The 17945-nt window shown below is 53.3% G+C and overlaps 1 protein-coding gene across 4 annotated transcripts in view; it reads left to right on the top strand.

Annotated features, from left to right (window-relative positions):
• The window catches only part of CHRNA2 (cholinergic receptor nicotinic alpha 2 subunit), a 164855-nt gene that overhangs the window by 70679 nt on the left and 76231 nt on the right, over positions 1-17945 (top strand). For all 4 annotated transcript variants that reach the window (XM_075341297.1, XM_075341295.1, XM_075341296.1 and 1 more), the window contains one exon: positions 16289-16440. In XM_075341297.1, coding sequence (XP_075197412.1) covers positions 16289-16440 — 152 coding nt within the window. The remainder of the gene's footprint in view (positions 1-16288; positions 16441-17945) is intronic.

Raw genomic sequence — 17945 nt, 5'->3', positions numbered from 1 at the left:
TCTCTTACACTTTCTGTCTTTCTTTCTCTGTATTATTCCCTCTTGAGGTGTATTTCTTGGCTGCTGTGTGGGGTGATATCGGTATACGAGGCGTCTGTGGTGGTGATGGGGCCATATGGATGCAATGAACACTTCAGTTAGCTATGACAATATTGTGTTCGGCCGCCGTCCCCCCGTGGCCCCCAGTGATGGGAGTGATGGCAGCTGCTGTGTTGGTGGTACAGCGACCGAGTCTGAATGATCATTAAACTGTAACACTCAAATGATCCACATCTAGGGTCGGTGACGGGTGATAAGTGTGACATGCCTGCCTCAGGGCCGGGGGTACTCAGAACCGGGCCGGCTAGTCCAAGGACGTCAGCGGTGGCGGGGGTCCGCTTCCGTGACCCTGGCGGTTTCTTTATAATAAAGGGGGATGATGATGGGAGTTGTATTTTTAGAGATTTTTAAAGTTTGTGACGCCACCTGTGGTTTTGCGGCTATGTAATGCCGCTGCGCTGTGGGTTCCCCGGGGCAGGTGATGAGGGTGCAGCTGAGGTGGAGTGAGGCCCCGAGATCACCGTTGATAATCAGAATGGTCTATGATGACCGGCTGCGACGCAGGAGGAATGGCGACCCCACTAGGGCTGTGCAATAACAGTGTCACGATACTGGTGATAATAGCTGGAGCCCAATGGTGGGAAACAGGGAGAACGCTGGAAGCGGCAAGTACACTGACAAAAGGGAACTCCACAGCCACAGCGCGGCCCCTCCCCGGCTGCGCGCCTCGTCCCACACCACCACCACCACCACCCCGCTACCTCCCCCCTCTAACAGAGCAACGTGGCCGCTGGTCCGGAGGTGCCCGTGCCACCGACAACCCGAGCCCGGACCTCGAGCGGCTCGGCCCGAGCAAGCGGAGGAAGCGGCCGGGCCCCTCTCAGGGCGGTACACATCGACTCTTCTGGCGCCACGAACAGGATTCAAACAGTCCACTTACCTGTGGAAAGTGCGCCTTAGAAGTTTCCGGCAGCGGCGTCCTGCCGAAAAAGTTGAAGTCCCGCCATCTTGGCGCAAAGGTTTCCCGCCCGAGTCGTCTTCCCCGAGCAGTGAAGGCGCAAAAGTGAAGCCCCGCCCCCGAAGGAGGAGTGCTAAGAGAAAACCAAGGGGGAAGTGGGCAAAGAATGGCGGCATGTAACTAGCGCTGCAGCGTGCAGGGACGCCAGGACTCTGCCGAAACACGTTCCTGGATCCAGCAGCAAGATGTGCCAGGAGCTCCAGGCCAAGGTCCACTCCATGATGGCGGAGTGAACGTCGGAGAAGAAGGGTCTGGTCGCAACTGTGCGGGCATCTGGAGTGGAGGTGGTCTCAGAGGAGCGGGTAAGCGACCCACGGCCCTATGTCCTCGAGGGAACGGCCGCTGCAGCTGAGGGGCCCGGCCTGCTGCCATCCACCATGCCACCTTTCTCACTGCCCGCGCCCGCGGCCACTGCCCTGACCGACCCGTTACCCCTGTCACGGGTAGCGGAGCCCGCAGTGTCTGTGGGAGAGGGCCCATACCTGGGACCCCCGGGCCTTACCTTTGTCACCGCCCTGGCACCTGTCCTGGCTTCCATTCCGGCTGCGACGGAGATGACGACGGCCCCGGCAGTCCGCCCGGCCGCAGCGGAGGCGATCCCCGATCAGACGCCAGCACCGCAAGTCACGCTGACCGCTCCCAGACACCCGGCCTCGGCGGAGGCACAGCGAGGATGTAGCTGCCACTACTGAAGGTGCCGGTCGTAGCCGACACGGAGGGACTCTGGCTGGGCCCATCCCCCACACCAGCTGACCCGGAGCAGGCAGCCGACGCTCCAGACTGGGAGCGACAGCCACGGCAGCTGTGCCACGAGACTGCTGCTTAAGAAGGATGTTGATGTGGTAGCGGATCCCGGCTACCATGTTAAAGTCCCCGTTGGGACTTGTGTTTGACCCCAGTTTTACCCCATTTGCGTGAGTGACTGCTCATGGACAAGGCCGTAGACTTGCCGGCCACCCAAAAACTATTGGGCTTGTAAATATTGCCCCATCTGCCCCCTTTAACATGCCTTCCCGTTCCGTTAGCCTCCGGAGAGGCAGATTGGAGGTAGGACCCGCAGCAGAGCAGTCTGGGGTCCGGTCACCACCAGGACCGGTGACCATCCTCCGGGGAGCCCTTTGACAACTACCGGGTGCGTCGCACCGTACCCGTTCCCGCCAGGGTGATCTGGCCATGTTCCTGTTTCCGGACTGGGGAAAAGGGGTGCTGCCCGTTTGTTAGGGGCAGCATCAGGGCTAGGTTGTTTGGGTGGGAGAGGCGGAAGGACATGAACCCGTTCCGTTTAATAAAGTTTGAAATGTTAAAGCAAATTGCCTCCTGTTATGGGAAGACCTTCAGTGACCATAGTTTGTACAAATGTTATTATAATTGTAATTGTTTCCCGTTTTTTCCCGTTTTTACAGTTGAAAAAAAAAAATAAACCGGAGTTGGTCGGGCAGCCCGCGGACGGTCTGCATTAAACCAAGGGGGTATGTGACGCCCTGGACCCCAGGGGTCAAAGGTAATTACATCAACCACATACACACACCCCCCCACCCCTTGTGGGGTCACACACATGTCTCCCTCAGGGCCAGTAGAGCACACCAGGTGGGCGGAGTCAGGCGGAAAGACACGCCCACCGAGGAGACTACTGTCCTGGGGCAGGAAGTTCAAACAGTAGTTTTGAGTTGACAGTGAGTGGTAGTGGATCAGCTGTCAGGGACCCGGGTAGGAGCCTTGGCCCCTTTGGAAACGTCAGGCAGGCAGACGGTGGTGGCCGTCTGAAGGAGTACCAGTACAGCAACCGGCAGAACCGTACGGACCGGGCCTGGGTTGGAGCCCGCTGGTCCTGAACCGGGGAGGCAACCGTGTACCGGAGCACCAGAAACCGGGTACTCAGACCCCGTCCTAGCTTAGAAGCCACTGAGTATAGGCAAATTGACTGATTGCTGGCCGGACCTCACGGGTTCATCCACACCCAAAGTCCCGAAAGAAGGCAAAAGCTCACCGAGACCGGGTGAGCGCCACCGGCAAGGGCCAAACACCGACGGGCCAGTGCCTGCGGGCAACCGAGGGCTCCTCCGGCAGCACAACGCTGGGGAGCAGGCTACCACTGCTTCGGCAGGGGGGCCGAAACACAACATCCAGAGGAGCACGGGAAAAGGGGCCACCATCAACCCCACAGGGGACATCAGCAGCCGGCCGTGGGGACCGACCACTACCAAACTTTGGTTTACCAGTGACTCTGAGTGTGAATCAATCGTGAGTACACCAGTGCCATCCGGGCACGACACTACACCGCGGCACGGCACCCTGCACCCCGACAACAACATCAGCGCACCAGTCCCCAACCGCATCGGGGCCCCGGGACACACCGCCCCTACCCACGGAGGGGCTAACATCTAGGCTTAGCCCGCGACACCGATCCCGCCTTCACTCCAGCCGCAGCGGTGGTGCATCCCGTCACCACGACCCGTGGGTGGCGTCACGACCCGTTGGACGACAGCGCGGCCCTCCCCGGCTGCACGCCTCGTCCCACACCACCACCACCACCCCGCTACCTCTCCCCTCTAACAGAGCGACGTGGCCCCCGGTCCGGAGGCGCTCGTGCCACAAACAACCCGAGCCCGGACCTCGAGCGGCTCGGCCTGAGCAAGCGGAGGAAGCGGCCGGGCCCCTCTCAGGGCGGTACAGATCCACGGCAGGTGCAGACGATAAACAGGTTGCTGACAGGCGTGCGGGATACAGATTAGGAGGAAGGAACCATCCGGAAAGAGACGGTTCCAGCAAGAGAACTGCAAGCAGGAGCTTTACACAATACTGAAGCAATGAGTGTTGAACCAGGCTGGATACTTAAGACAAACAGGAGGCGAGGGAGGAGCTTATTGGAAGCATGCTCCGCCATCTTGTCTGAGGGCAAGGTTAAGGGCGGGGTAACCAGAGAGTGGGTAACCAGGGCATTCCTGACAGTCTGTTACTCACCGTATTGATTCAAGCTTGACAGCCATTGTAGTCCATCCACAGTGTGCTGGGATCCCCAGTGACGGGCAACCGCCGATCCCGGGTAAAGGCGGCGTTACATGTTACAATTTATCTGACGAAATGTCGTCGGGGTCACGGTTTCCGTGACGCACATCTGGCATTGTTAGTGACGTCGTTGCGTGTGACACCTACGTGCGACTCCGAACGATCGCAAATAGGGTGAAAATCGTTGATCGTTGACACGTCGTTCAGTTTCAAAATATTGTTCGTCGTTTGGATCGCAGCAGACATATTACTACGTGTGACACCTGCCAACGACCAACAACATAAAAATAAATAAATCTTTATATAGTGCTACCATATTCCGCAGCGCTTTACATACATCAGGAACGCTGTCCCCATTGGGGCTCACAATCTAAATTCCCTATCTGTATGTCTTTGGAGTGTGGGAGGAAACCGGAGAACCCGGAGAAAACCCACGCAAACACGGGGAGACCATACAAACTCCTTGCAGATGTTGTCCTTGGTGGGATTCGAACCCAGGACCCGAGCGCTGCAAGACTGCAGTGCTAACCACTGAGCCACCACAAGACTGCAGTGCTAACCACTGAGCCACGACAAGACTGCAGTGCTAACCACTGAGCCACCACAAGACTGCAGTGCTAACCACTGAGCCACGACAAGACTGCAGTGCTAACCACTGAGCCACCGCAAGACTGCAGTGCTAACCACTGAGCCACGACAAGACTACAGTGCTAACCACTGAGCCACCGCAAGACTGCAGTGCTAACCACTGAGCCACCACAAGACTGCAGTGCTAACCACTGAGCCACCGCAAGACTGCAGTGCTAACCACTGAGCCACCGTGCTGCCTGACCCAAAAGACCGTCTTGGTCAAACAATATATCGCTGATTGCTGTTGCGTCGTTTGTGAGATGTGACCGCTAATAAACGACCTATGTGCGATCTCGGCAAATTGTATCCACGATCTGGGCGTGTCACATCGCTACTGAGATCGTCAGATAAATCGTAGCGTGTAAAGCGGCCTTAAGTCCGAGGCCAGTACCGGTTCGCCTTTGTTTGCCTTTCCTGGCCGTCTCATCTGCGCTGACTTTCACCCTCCGGTCCTGCGCCTCCACACACAGTGCCCTGAGCCAGGGACCGCAGACCTGCAATGGGACTTCTGCCTGCCTGGCTCCCTCCGGTCCTGCGCCTCCACACACAGTGCCCTGAGCCAGGGACCGCAGACCTGCAATGGGACTTCTGCCTGCCTGGCTCCCTCCGGTCCTGCGCCTCCACACACAGTGCCCTGAGCCAGGGACCGCAGACCTGCAATGGGACTTCTGCCTGCCTGACTCCCTCCGGTCCTGCGCCTCCACACACAGTGCCCTGAGCCAGGGACCGCAGACCTGCAATGGGACTTCTGCCTGCCTGGCTCCCTCCGGTCCTGCGCCTCCACACACAATGCCCTGAGCCAGGGACCGCAGACCAGCAATGGGACTTCTGCCTGCCTGACTCCCTCCGGTCCTGCGCCTCCACACACAGTGCGCTGAGCCAGGGACCGCAGACCAGCAATGGGACTTCTGCCTGCCTGACTCCCTCCAGTCCTGCGCCTCCACACACAGTGCGCTGAGCCAGGGACCGCAGACCTGCAATGGGACTTCTGCCTGCCTGACTCCCTCCAGTCCTGCGCCTCCACACACAATGCCCTGAGCCAGGGACCGCAGACCAGCAATGGGACTTCTGCCTGCCTGACTCCCTCCAGTCCTGCGCCTCCACACACAGTGCGCTGAGCCAGGGACCGCAGACCTGCAATGGGACTTCTGCCTGCCTGACTCCCTCCTGTCCTGCGCCTCCACACACAATGCCCTGAGCCAGGGACCGCAGACCAGCAATGGGACTTCTGCCTGCCTGACTCCCTCCAGTCCTGCGCCTCCACACACAGTGCGCTGAGCCAGGGACCACAGACGAGCAATGGGACTTCTGCCTGCCTGGCTCCCTCCGGTCCTGCGCCTCCACACACAGTGCCCTGAGCCAGGGACCGCAGACCTGCAATGGGACTTCTGCCTGCCTGACTCCCTCCGGTCCTGCGCCTCCACACACAATGCCCTGAGCCAGGGACCGCAGACGAGCAATGGGACTTCTGCCTGCCTGACTCCCTCCTGTCCTGCGCCTCCACACACAGTGCGCTGAGCCAGGGACCGCAGACCAGCAATGGGACTTCTGCCTGCCTGACTCCCTCCTGTCCTGCGCCTCCACACACAATGCCCTGAGCCAAGGACCGCAGACCAGCAATGGGACTTCTGCCTGCCTGACTCCCTCCGGTCCTGTGCCTCCACACACAATGCCCTGAGCCAGGGGCCGCAGACGAGCAATGGGACTTCTGCCTGCCTGGCTCCCTCCTGTCCTGCGCCTCCACACACAGTGCGCTGAGCCAGGGACCGCAGATCAGCAATGGGACTTCTGCCTGCCTGGCTCCCTCCTGTCCTGCGCCTCCACACACAGTGCGCTGAGCCAGGGGCCGCAGACGAGCAATGGGACTTCTGCCTGCCTGGCTCCCTCCAGTCCTGCGCCTCCACACACAATGCCCTGAGCCAGGGACCGCAGACCAGCAATGGGACTTCTGCCTGCCTGGCTCCCTCCAGTCCTGCGCCTCCACACACAGTGCCCTGAGCCAGGGACCGCAGACCAGCAATGGGACTTCTGCCTGCCTGACTCCCTCCAGTCCTGCGCCTCCACACACAATGCCCTGAGCCAGGGACCGCAGACCAGCAATGGGACTTCTGCCTGCCTGGCTCCCTCCTGTCCTGCGCCTCCACACACAATGCCCTGAGCCAGGGACCGCAGACCAGCAATGGGACTTCTGCCTGCCTGACTCCCTCCAGTCCTGCGCCTCCACACACAGTGCCATGAGCCAGGGACCGCAGACCAGCAATGGGACTTCTGCCTGCCTGACTCCCTCCGGTCCTGCGCCTCCACACACAGTGCGCTGAGCCAGGGACCGCAGACCAGCAATGGGACTTCTGCCTGCCTGGCTCCCTCCGGTCCTGCGCCTCCACACACAGTGCCCTGAGCCAGGGACCGCAGACCAGCAATGGGACTTCTGCCTGCCTGGCTCCCTCCGGTCCTGCGCCTCCACACACAGTGCCCTGAGCCAGGGATCGCGGACCAGCAATGGGACTTTTGCCTGCCTGACTCCCTCCGGTCCTGCGCCTCCACACACAATGCCCTGAGCCAGGGACCGCAGACCAGCAATGGGACTTCTGCCTGCCTGACTCCCTCCGGTCCTGCGCCTCCACACACAGTGCGCTGAGCCAGGGACCGCAGACCAGCAATGGGACTTCTGCCTGCCTGGCTCCCTCCGGTCCTGCGCCTCCACACACAGTGCCCTGAGCCAGGGATCGCGGACCAGCAATGGGACTTTTGCCTGCCTGACTCCCTCCGGGGACCTTCAAAGGGATTTCTGCTTGGCTCCCTGGTCCTCTATGGCCCCTTCCAGCGGATTTGTGTGCTGCTTGTGGCCCAAAGGTGCATACAGCCACCCCGGCCTCTGCTGTTACTAGGAAGTCCTGAAGAATCGTCCTAGCCTAGGGACCGGGACCCCGTTTGCGACCAATCCCTTCACCTTGAGCTATTGTCTGTGAAACATGACTATAGGGGTGTCTGACACTTCCCCTAAGTCACTGGGACTCTTTCTTTTGTCTCCTCAGAGTTGAGCAGGACCCCGGGGTCCTCACCCCTTGTCGTTCTCCTTCTTCTCCTCCTTCCCTCTGACTGAGTGAGTGACTCTCCTAACCGCCAATTTTCAAAACGTAGCTCCGCCCCCAGACAGATCACCACCAAGCTCCACCCCCTGGATGGTTCTAGAGACAGTGCCCATAACCAGAGTACTGGTCACTCAGCATTAATGGCCCCTGCCCCGGCCCTGATCTAATGTGTGAGCTAACAGTTGGGTGTCTGCAGGTTTTTGGTGTGTGAACCGGTAGATGGCCTCTTTCTTACCCAGGATGGGGCACCACACCTCTGGCTGAGGTGCAGTATGTCTGTGGTGATGGCAGCCTCAGGGGCGCCACAGGTAATGAGTGACGGGTGACGGGTGATGGGTGACGGGTGACGAGTGATGGGTAATGGGTAATGGGTAATGGGTGACGGGTGATGGGTAATGGGTAATGGGTGACGGGTGATGGGTGATTGGTAATGGGTAATGGGTGACGGGTGATGGGTAATGGGTGATGGGTGACGGGTGATGGGTGACGGGTGATGGGTGACGGGTGATGGGTGACAGGTGATGGGTGACGGGTGACGGGTGATGGGTGACAGGTGATTGGTAATGGGTGATGGGTGATGGGTGACGGGTGATGGGTGACGGGTGATGGGTGACAGGTGATGGGTGACGGGTGACGGGTGATGGGTGACAGGTGATTGGTAATGGGTGATGGGTGACGGGTGATTGGTGGCAGGTGACGGGTGATGGGTGACAGGTGACGGGTGATGGGTGATGGGTGACAGGTGATGGGTGATTGGTGGTAGGTGACGGGTGATGGGTGATGGGTGACGGGTGATTGGTGGTAGGTGACGGGTGACGGGGTGATGGGTGACGGGTGATTGGTGGTAGGTGACGGGTGATGGGTGACGGGTGACAGGTGATTGGTAATGGGTAATGGGTGACGGGTGATGGGTAATGGGTGATGGGTGACGGGTGATGGGTGACAGGTGATGGGTGACGGGTGATGGGTGATGGGTGACGGGTGATTGGTAATGGGTAATGGGTGACGGGTGATTGGTAATGGGTGACGGGTGATGGGTAATGGGTGATGGGTGACGGGTGATGGGTAATGGGTGATGGGTGACAGGTGATGGGTGACGGGTGATGGGTGACGGGTGATGGGTGACAGGTGATGGGTGACGGGTGATTGGTAATGGGTGATTGGTGACGGGTGATGGGTGACGGGTGATGGGTGACAGGTGATGGGTGACGGGTGATTGGTAATGGGTGATGGGTGATTGGTAATGGGTGACGGGTGATGGGTAATGGGTGACGGGTGATGGGTAATGGGTAATGGGTGACGGGTGATTGGTAATGGGTAATGGGTGACGGGTGACGGGTAATGGGTGATGGGTGACGGGTGATGGGTGACAGGTGATGGGTGACGGGTGATGGGTGACGGGTGATGGGTGACGGGTGATGGGTGACGGGTGATTGGTAATGGGTGATGGGTGACAGGTGATGGGTGACGGGTGATGGGTGACGGGTGATGGGTGACGGGTGACGGGTGATTGGTAATGGGTAATGGGTGACGGGTGATGGGTAATGGGTGATGGGTGACGGGTGATGGGTGACAGGTGATGGGTGACGGGTGATGGGTGACGGGTGATGGGTGATGGGTGACGGGTGATGGGTGATTGGTAATGGGTGATGGGTGACGGGTGATTGGTGGTAGGTGACGGGTGAGTGCTGCTGATTATCACTTCTCACTGTCAGATGTTTATATATTTAGTAATGAATTGTTACTGATGGGCATTTGGTCATTAATAAGAGCCTGGGCCGGGATGACGGTGCTGATCTGCAGGACGCCCTCTGTGCTGTCAGCGTCCATCACTGACCTCTAAGCTTTCACTACTTCTCCCAGTAATTGACTCGCCCCAGGCCTATGGGGTACTCGGTCCCGGGCGGTGTACTACTGGGATGTGTCACTGGGTGGCCATTGCCCGGTTCCGTGACCCTGGAGGTCGCTTTAAAAGAGGTTATGTTCAGGGGAATATTTAATAAAGTTTATGGAGATGGAACCGCCGCTGCACAGTCTCTCCGCTGGGGATGATGTTAACGGCAGCCTGGATGTTAAGCCCTCCGCAAGTAAGGCCGGGGCCCCAGGGGGGTAGGTGATGGAGTTAGGCGCCGGAGCGTGAGACGACGTCGCCAGTAAATAATAGGAATGAGGCAGGAGCTCCGGTTCAGGTGTATACTCACTGGTTAGGAGATTGCCGGGGAGTGTACTAGCTCACTGCTGGTAAGTCTCTGGTTATCCGGTGCAAGTTCCAGGCGGTCACCGGTGTCAGTGTAACTGTCCTCGCTGTCCAGCGATCAGCAGAAGGAGCCTGGGCCGAGCTCCTGCTCACAATCCCCTGACTCCACAACGGCAAGATGAGCTGTGTGTCGTCCCTCCAGCACTGGAGCTCTCCTGCACTTAGTCTGGTCTCAGGGGATGTTCCTCCAGGAAAAAGCCCACTATGTGTCATGGCCACCTCCTCTTATACCCCATGTGGCACCTGCCCCCCAGTGGTTGTCCTGGTGACCGGGAAGTCCCATGCTACTAGATCGCTAACTCTCCCTGTCCGCCCCAGTCCACTCCCCCTGTGGAGAAGGCACCTAACTGCATGTGTGACGTGTCTGGTGTGAGCACCGGCAACCACCCGTCACTTACCCCAGATAAATACTGCTCCTTAACTCAGTTGCAGTACCCTGTAGCGACCAGAGCCTCAGGGGCGCTACATAATCACTACTCACACAATATGTATCATGTACACGAGCAGAGCTGCAGAATACGCCCAGACCTGGCTACATAACGATACAAAGTATTACAGACTGTAATGTCAAAATGGATCCTCTATATGTCACACCCATTTATGTAGGGCACACCTGAAAACCCCCAATAATTACCCACTTCATTACACCCTAAACTAATACAGACTGATGACCAGACCCTTGTACTAATACAGACTCCAGACCAGACCCCTAAACTAAAACAGACCCCAGACCAGACCTTTGTACTAATGGCTGCAGCATCTCCCGACTTGTCTCCCATGGCTGCAGCATCTCCGGACTTGTCTTCCATGGCTGCAGCATCTCCGGACTTGTCTACCATGGCTGCAGCATCTCCGGACTTGTCTACCATGGCTGCAGCATCTCCGGACTTGTCTACCATAGCTGCAGCATCTCCCGACTTGTCTACCATGGCTGCAGCATCTCCGGACTTGTCTCCCATGGCTGCAGCATCTCCGGACTTGTCTTTCATGGCTGCAGCATCTCCGGACTTGTCTATACCATGGCTGCAGCATCTCCAGACTTGTCTACCATGGCTGCAGCATCTCCGGACTTGTCTACCATGGCTGCAGCATCTCCAGACTTGTTTATACCATGGCTGCAGCATCTCCCGACTTGTCTACCATGGCTGCAGCATCTCCGGACTTGTCTACCATGGCTGCAGCATCTCCGGACTTGTCTCCCATGGCTGCAGCATCTCCGGACTTGTCTTTCATGGCTGCAGCATCTCCGGACTTGTCTATACCATGGCTGCAGCATCTCCAGACTTGTCTACCATGGCTGCAGCATCTCCGGACTTGTCTACCATGGCTGCAGCATCTCCAGACTTGTTTATACCATGGCTGCAGCATCTCCCGACTTGTCTACCATGGCTGCAGCATCTCCGGACTTGTCTACCATGGCTGCAGCATCTCCGGACTTGTCTCCCATGGCTGCAGCATCTCCGGACTTGTCTACCATGGCTGCAGCATCTCCCGACTTGTCTACCATGGCTGCAGCATCTCTGGACTTGTCTCCCATGGCTGCAGCATCTCCGGACTTGTCTACCATGGCTGCAGCATCTCTGGACTTGTCTCCCATGGCTGCAGCATCTCCCGACTTGTCTTCCATGGCTGCAGCATCTCCGGACTTGTCTACCATGGCTGCAGCATCTCTGGACTTGTCTACCATGGCTGCAGCATCTCCCGACTTGTCTACCATGGCTGCAGCATCTCCGGACTTGTCTCCCATGGCTGCAGCATCTCCGGACTTGTCTCCCATAGTTATTAAATCTCCAGACTTGTCTCCCATTGCTGCAGCACCTCTGGACTTATCTTCCATGGCAGCAACTTCTCTGGACTTGTCTCTTATGTCTGTGGCATCTCCAGACTTGTCTTCCATGGCTGCAGCAACTCCAGACTTGTCTCCCATGGCTGCAGTATCTCCAGACTTATCTCCCATGGCTGCAGCAACTCCAGACTTGTCTCCCATCGGATACATCTGGAATGTGATTGGTCGGTGATTACACAGGAGCTGCCAGCAGAGGATCTTGATGATTTTCCCAAGTGCATTCAGCAGCAGATCCTTCCTCAGACGACCATTAATAACCTCAGTGATATTAGCCAAGGGTGTAAGTGCTGGGATTTCTGCACGTGGCTCATGCTCCAGACTGAAGAAATCCATGTATTGTATTTCCACCTTTTCATCATTGATGATATTTTTACCAGTTTTCTTTTTTGGTGCTGCAGTTTTCCTGCTGAGGGGGCGATATATATATATATATATATATATATATATATATATATATATATATATATATATATATACAGTATATAGAGACCCCAGATGATGTTTTCTGTGCCGGCTAAGATTGACGAGTAATGGAGGACCGGGGAGAGGTGCGGGGGTTACGAGACTCCAGAGATCTGTATGGTCTTCCGTGTTATGGGAGCCCGTGTGCCCTATAGGTGGCTCCGGTCTATTACGTGGCGGGTCCTCGCTTGCCATCGTTCCCTGCTCTGTGACATGATGAATAGTTTCCCCCGAGTATCACGATGACCGTCCATTTATCACACTCCCGCCAGTGCAGATGAGAAACTGCTCCATTCTGTACGGCAAATCTAAGCTGTTCATCAAGCGGCTGAGGCCGTGTATAGACGTCCGACCGCTCCGGGCTTCATGGACCATCGCCGGCACCTGCGTCAGGAAAGTCAAAAAGTATCGTCTGGGGCTTGGAATGACAAATGAACAGCTCCATTATCAGACCCCAATAACGTCAAAATGTTGGACATGGTGTGGTGTGAACGCTGGACCCCATCATATAAATATTTGCAGATGGAGGACACTGCAGAAAGTAGCATGGGCTTGACTTTGCACAATGCACATGACATGCGGCATGCCGCTGCACCGCGCACGCTCTCCAGCCTCTCCTGTGCAACAAGCCACAACAATCTGTATAGTCTTTGGTAGATGGAATCTCAATAAATTCCGAGATGGCATGGGAGGAAAGAAGAAGAAAAGTAACTGTCACCTCCAGGTGGCGCTGTTCACTCCTTTCCTGGGACCATTCTCCCTGCACAGCACACCCACTGGTCAATCCTGGTATTGCAAATAATATTGACAAATAACACAAAATGTAGAATATTTTTATTTTAATGCAGATTTTTAGACTCCGAGTAATGACATAAAAATGTAAAAGTAACAAAAAGTAATAAAAGAATAGAACATTGCCAAGAAGTGAACCCTGCCGGAGCCTCCAGAGACTCGTCCTCCGGAGAACAATGCGGGAGACGAGTCCTTTATACAGATCTCAAGACATAATAAGACAAACAGTCCCGAAAAACGGAGGGGGAGGAAGGTTTATAAAGGAGAGAAGCAGCTGCTCCGGTGTCACAGCCTCCGTCAGGAACATGACACTTTCATTTTTGTCTTAAATATATGTATTTTTGGCTAAAAATTATTTTAGGAACTGGGTTTATTAAAATGTTGTGCAGCATTTGCCTTCTATGGCCTCATTTACTGTCTGCAGGATGAGCTAACTGAGAAACCATCAGTGAACGCATTCTTAGTAGAGAGTTTCTGACTCTTACCGTCCTTCTTCCAGGTTCCTCTCATCTGGAGGAGCTCAGGAGATGGCTTCTGTGTCTCACCATCTATTACTGGCTGCAGGATGAGCTAACTGAGAAACCATCAGTGAACTCTTTCTTAGTAGAGAGTTTCTGACTCTTTCCGTCCTTCTTCTAGGTTCCTCTCATCTGGAGGAGTTCAGGAGATGGCTTCTATGTTTCACTATCTATTACTGGCTGCAGGATGAGCTAACTGAGAATCCATCAGTGAACTCATTCTTAGTAGAGAGTTTCTGACTCTCACCTTCCTTCTTCTAGGTTCCTCTCAGCTGGAGGAGCTCAGGAGATGGCTTCTGTGTCTCACCATCTATTACTGGCTGCAGGATGAGCTAACTGAGAATCCATCAGTGAACCTTTTCTTAGTAGAGAGTTTCCACTTTGCGTTTTGAACCTGCGTTTCTGCAGCGTTTTGAGCAGCAGCGTTTTATGGCCAAATGGCTTGCGTTTTGTTTCTCCATGTTATCCTATGGAAATTGTGAAATTTCTGACCACACTTTGCGTTTCTAAACGCTGCGTTTAATTTGCATATTTTGTGGCAAAAACCATGCGTTCAAAGAAGCAGCAGTCAGTTGTTTTTGCCATTTTGGGTGCATTTTGCTAATATTGAAGTCAATGAGAAATGGCAAAAACCAAGATTCCAACATATTCCTGTCTTTTACCTGCTTTTCCAGTGCAGAAAACATGCGTTTTGGACTTCAAAATAATGATTTCATATGTCCCTTTACACACACACATGGTCCGACAATTAAAAATAAGATTTATAATAAATGATTGCTATTTTTCCATTAAATATCATATTACCGCTATAATTTTATTAAATTAATCTATTTTCATTATTTTTGACAAAAATATAGATTTGTTTCTTTTTTTCCAATTTTTTCATTCTGTTTGACTGTTTAATCTTTATTTGACAGTGTCATGATGTTCAAAACGCATCTATTAAAACGCAGGTGGAAAAGCAGGTAAAAAGCGCTGAAAACACACCGAAAACGCGGTAAATACGCATGCATTTTCAGCGCTAAATTTCTGAAAAAGGCAACTTTGGTCACATCAATTAAGCCCAAAAGGTGCGTTTAGAACTGCAAGTAGGAGAACGCAAAGTGGGGCCCTAGCCTAACTCACCTTCCTTCTTCTAGGTTCCTCTCAGCTGGAGGAGCTCAGGAGATAGATAGTGAAACATGGAACCTATTACTGGCTGTGGGATGAGCTAACTGAGAAACTATCAGTGAACTCATTCTTAGAAGAAAGTTTCTAACTCTCACCTTCCTTCTTCTAGGTTCCTCTCAGCTGGAGGAGCTTAGAATATGGCTTCTGTATTTCACCATTACTGGCTGTGGGATGAGCTAACTGAGAATCCATCAGTGAACTCTTTCTTAGTGGAGAGTTTCTGACTCTTACCTTCCTTCTTCCAGGTTCCTCTCATCTGGAGGAGCTCAGGAGATGGGTTCTGTATTTCACTATTACTGGCTGTGGGATGAGCTAACTGAGAATCCATCAGTGAACTCTTTCTTAGTAGAGAGTTTCTGACTCTTACCGTCCTTCTTCTAGGTTCCTCTCAGCTAGAGGAGCTCAGGAGATGGGTTCTGTATTTCACCATTACTGGCTGTGGGATGAGCTAACTGAGAATCCATCAGTGAACTCATTCTTAGTGGAGCGTTTTCTGACTCTTACCGTCCTTCTTCTAGGTTCCTCTCAGCTGGAGGAGCTCAGCTTCTGTGTACACCACCTGGCTGCAGGATGAGCTAACTGAGAATCCATCAGTGAACTCATTCTTAGTGGAGAGTTTCTGACTCTTACCGTCCTTCTTCTAGGTTCCTCTCAGCTGGAGGAGCTCAGAAGATGGCATCTGTGTTACACTATCTATTACTGGCTGTGGGATGAGCTAACTGAGAATCCATCAGTGAACTCATTCTTAGTGGAGAGTTTTCTGACTCTTACCGTCCTTCTTCTAGGTTCCTCTCAGCTGGAGGAGCTCAGGAGATGGCTTCTGTGTTTCACTATTACTGACTGTGGGATGAGCTAACTGAGAAACCATCAGTGAACTCTTTCTTAGTAGAGAGTTTCTGACTCTTACCTTCCTTCTTCCAGGTTCCTCTCAGCTAGAGGAGCTCAGAATATGGCTTCTGTATTTCACTATTACTGACTGTGGGATGAGCTAACTGAGAATCCATCAGTGAACTCATTCTTAGTAGAGAGTTTCTGACTCTTACCGTCCTTCTTCTAGGTTCCTCTCAGCTGGAGGAGCTCAGAAGATGGCTTCTGTGTTACACTATCTATTACTGGCTGTGGGATGAGCTAACTGAGAATCCATCAGTGAACTCATTCTTAGTGGAGAGTTTTCTGACTCGTACCGTCCTTCTTCTAGGTTCCTCTCAGCTGGAGGAGCTCAGGAGATGGCGTCTGTGTTTCACTATCTATTACTGGCTGCAGGATGAGCTAACTGAGAATCCATCAGTGAACTCTTTCTTAGTGGAGAGTTTTCTGACTCTTACCTTCCTTCTTCTAGGTTCCTCTCATCTGGAGGAGCTCAGGAGATGGCTTCTGTGTTTCACTATCTATTACTGGCTTTTCTCCTACAGTTCTGGCTTGGACCCTGACCCTGAGGTTTGTTTTGTCTCCTCGCAGTATTGTGTATGGAGAGGACGCGCTCTCACGCTGAAGAACGACTGTTCAAGAACTTATTTAGTGGATACAACCGATGGTCCAGGCCGGTACCGAACACCTCGGATGTCGTCATTGTCAAGTTCGGCTTATCCATCGCCCAGCTCATAGATGTGGTAAGTGCGAGATAACGGTTATATACACGTATCACATCTCATTATAGACACTGACAAAGATAAGACTAAAAAAAAAAAAAGTTTAGCATGCAATACCATTTTGATCCACATGGTGTGCTATTACAAAAATGTGCCCTTTAACCCCTTCACCCCCGAGCGATTTTTTCCATTTTTAATTTTTGTTTTTTCCACCCCTACTTCAGAGAGCCATAGCTTTTTTATATTTTTCCGTCAATCTTGCCATATGAGGACTTATTTTGTTTTGCGGGACGAGTTGTTCTTTTAAATGAAGCCATGAATTTTACTGGCAAACAGCAAAAAAATTCCAAGTGCGGAAAAATTGCAAAAGAAAAGTGCGATAGCACAATAGTTTTTGGGATATTTTATTCACTGTGTTCACTATATGGTAAAACTGATGTGTGGGTGTGATGCCTCAGGTCGGTACGAGTTCGCAGACACCAAACAAGTATAGGTTTACTTGTATCTAAGGGGTTAAAAAAATTCAGACGTTTGTCCAAAAAAAGTGGCACAACCCGTTGCGTTCTCATTTTTCGGAATATGGGGCTCAGCGATGGCTTATTTTTTTGATTCTCGAGCTGACATTTTTAACGGTACCATTTTTTGCGCAGATGTGCCGTTTTGATCACCTGTTATTTGATTTTGTGCAAATTTTGTGACGACCAATAAATGTAATTTTGGTGTTTGGAATTTTTTTGCCGCTACACCATTTACCGATCAGATTAACAGATTCTATATTTTGAACTTTTCGGTGTTTTTAATTTTTAAATTTTTTTTTTTTTTTTTTTACTAGTCCCCCTAGGGGACTATAAGGATCAGTAGACTGATCGCTGGTTCATTTCTGTTGAGCAGCACAGCTCTGATCAGGAAAAATGCTGTGTACTTGTTACAGCTGCTGCTCTGTCAGCTCTAACAGGAATTACATCATCATAGCGACAGGAGTCATAACATGACTACCATGTGCTACCATTGACTCCCCGTGATCGCGTCACAGGGCCTCCGATGGCTGCGAGGAAAGGAGATTTCCCCGCCGCAGCAATTTAAATCATGCTGTCACATGTTGACAGTGCGATTTAAGGGGATAACAGGTGCAGGTGGATCGTGGATCCACCTGCGCCTGCAAGGCACACACCTGCTGTTCAAATTGGCAAACATGATGCCGGACTGCTCTGCACCAGCACAGGAGTCACACTAGTGTTAATCCCAGAGCAATAAACCCTTTAGTTTAGATAAACAATAGCTCGCACACAGATAAGAGACGCACAGTTGTATTTTCTTTCTAAACCCTCGCAGCATGCTGTCTTCAGCTTATATTTTAAAATCCTGGAGACAGGATACACAATCCGGTGAGTCCAGTATACGAGTAATAGCATGGAGACTTCACATGGGAGGACTTCTTACCTCCACACACAGACCACTAATGATCACACCTGGTCTTCCTTATATCCACCATGCCAGGTGATCATTAGTGGTCTGTGTGTGGAGGT

The sequence above is a fragment of the Anomaloglossus baeobatrachus genome, chromosome 3, assembly GCF_048569485.1.
Source record: "Anomaloglossus baeobatrachus isolate aAnoBae1 chromosome 3, aAnoBae1.hap1, whole genome shotgun sequence".
Taxonomy (NCBI): domain Eukaryota; kingdom Metazoa; phylum Chordata; class Amphibia; order Anura; family Aromobatidae; genus Anomaloglossus; species Anomaloglossus baeobatrachus.
This window is presented reverse-complemented; position numbering and strand designations above follow the sequence as displayed.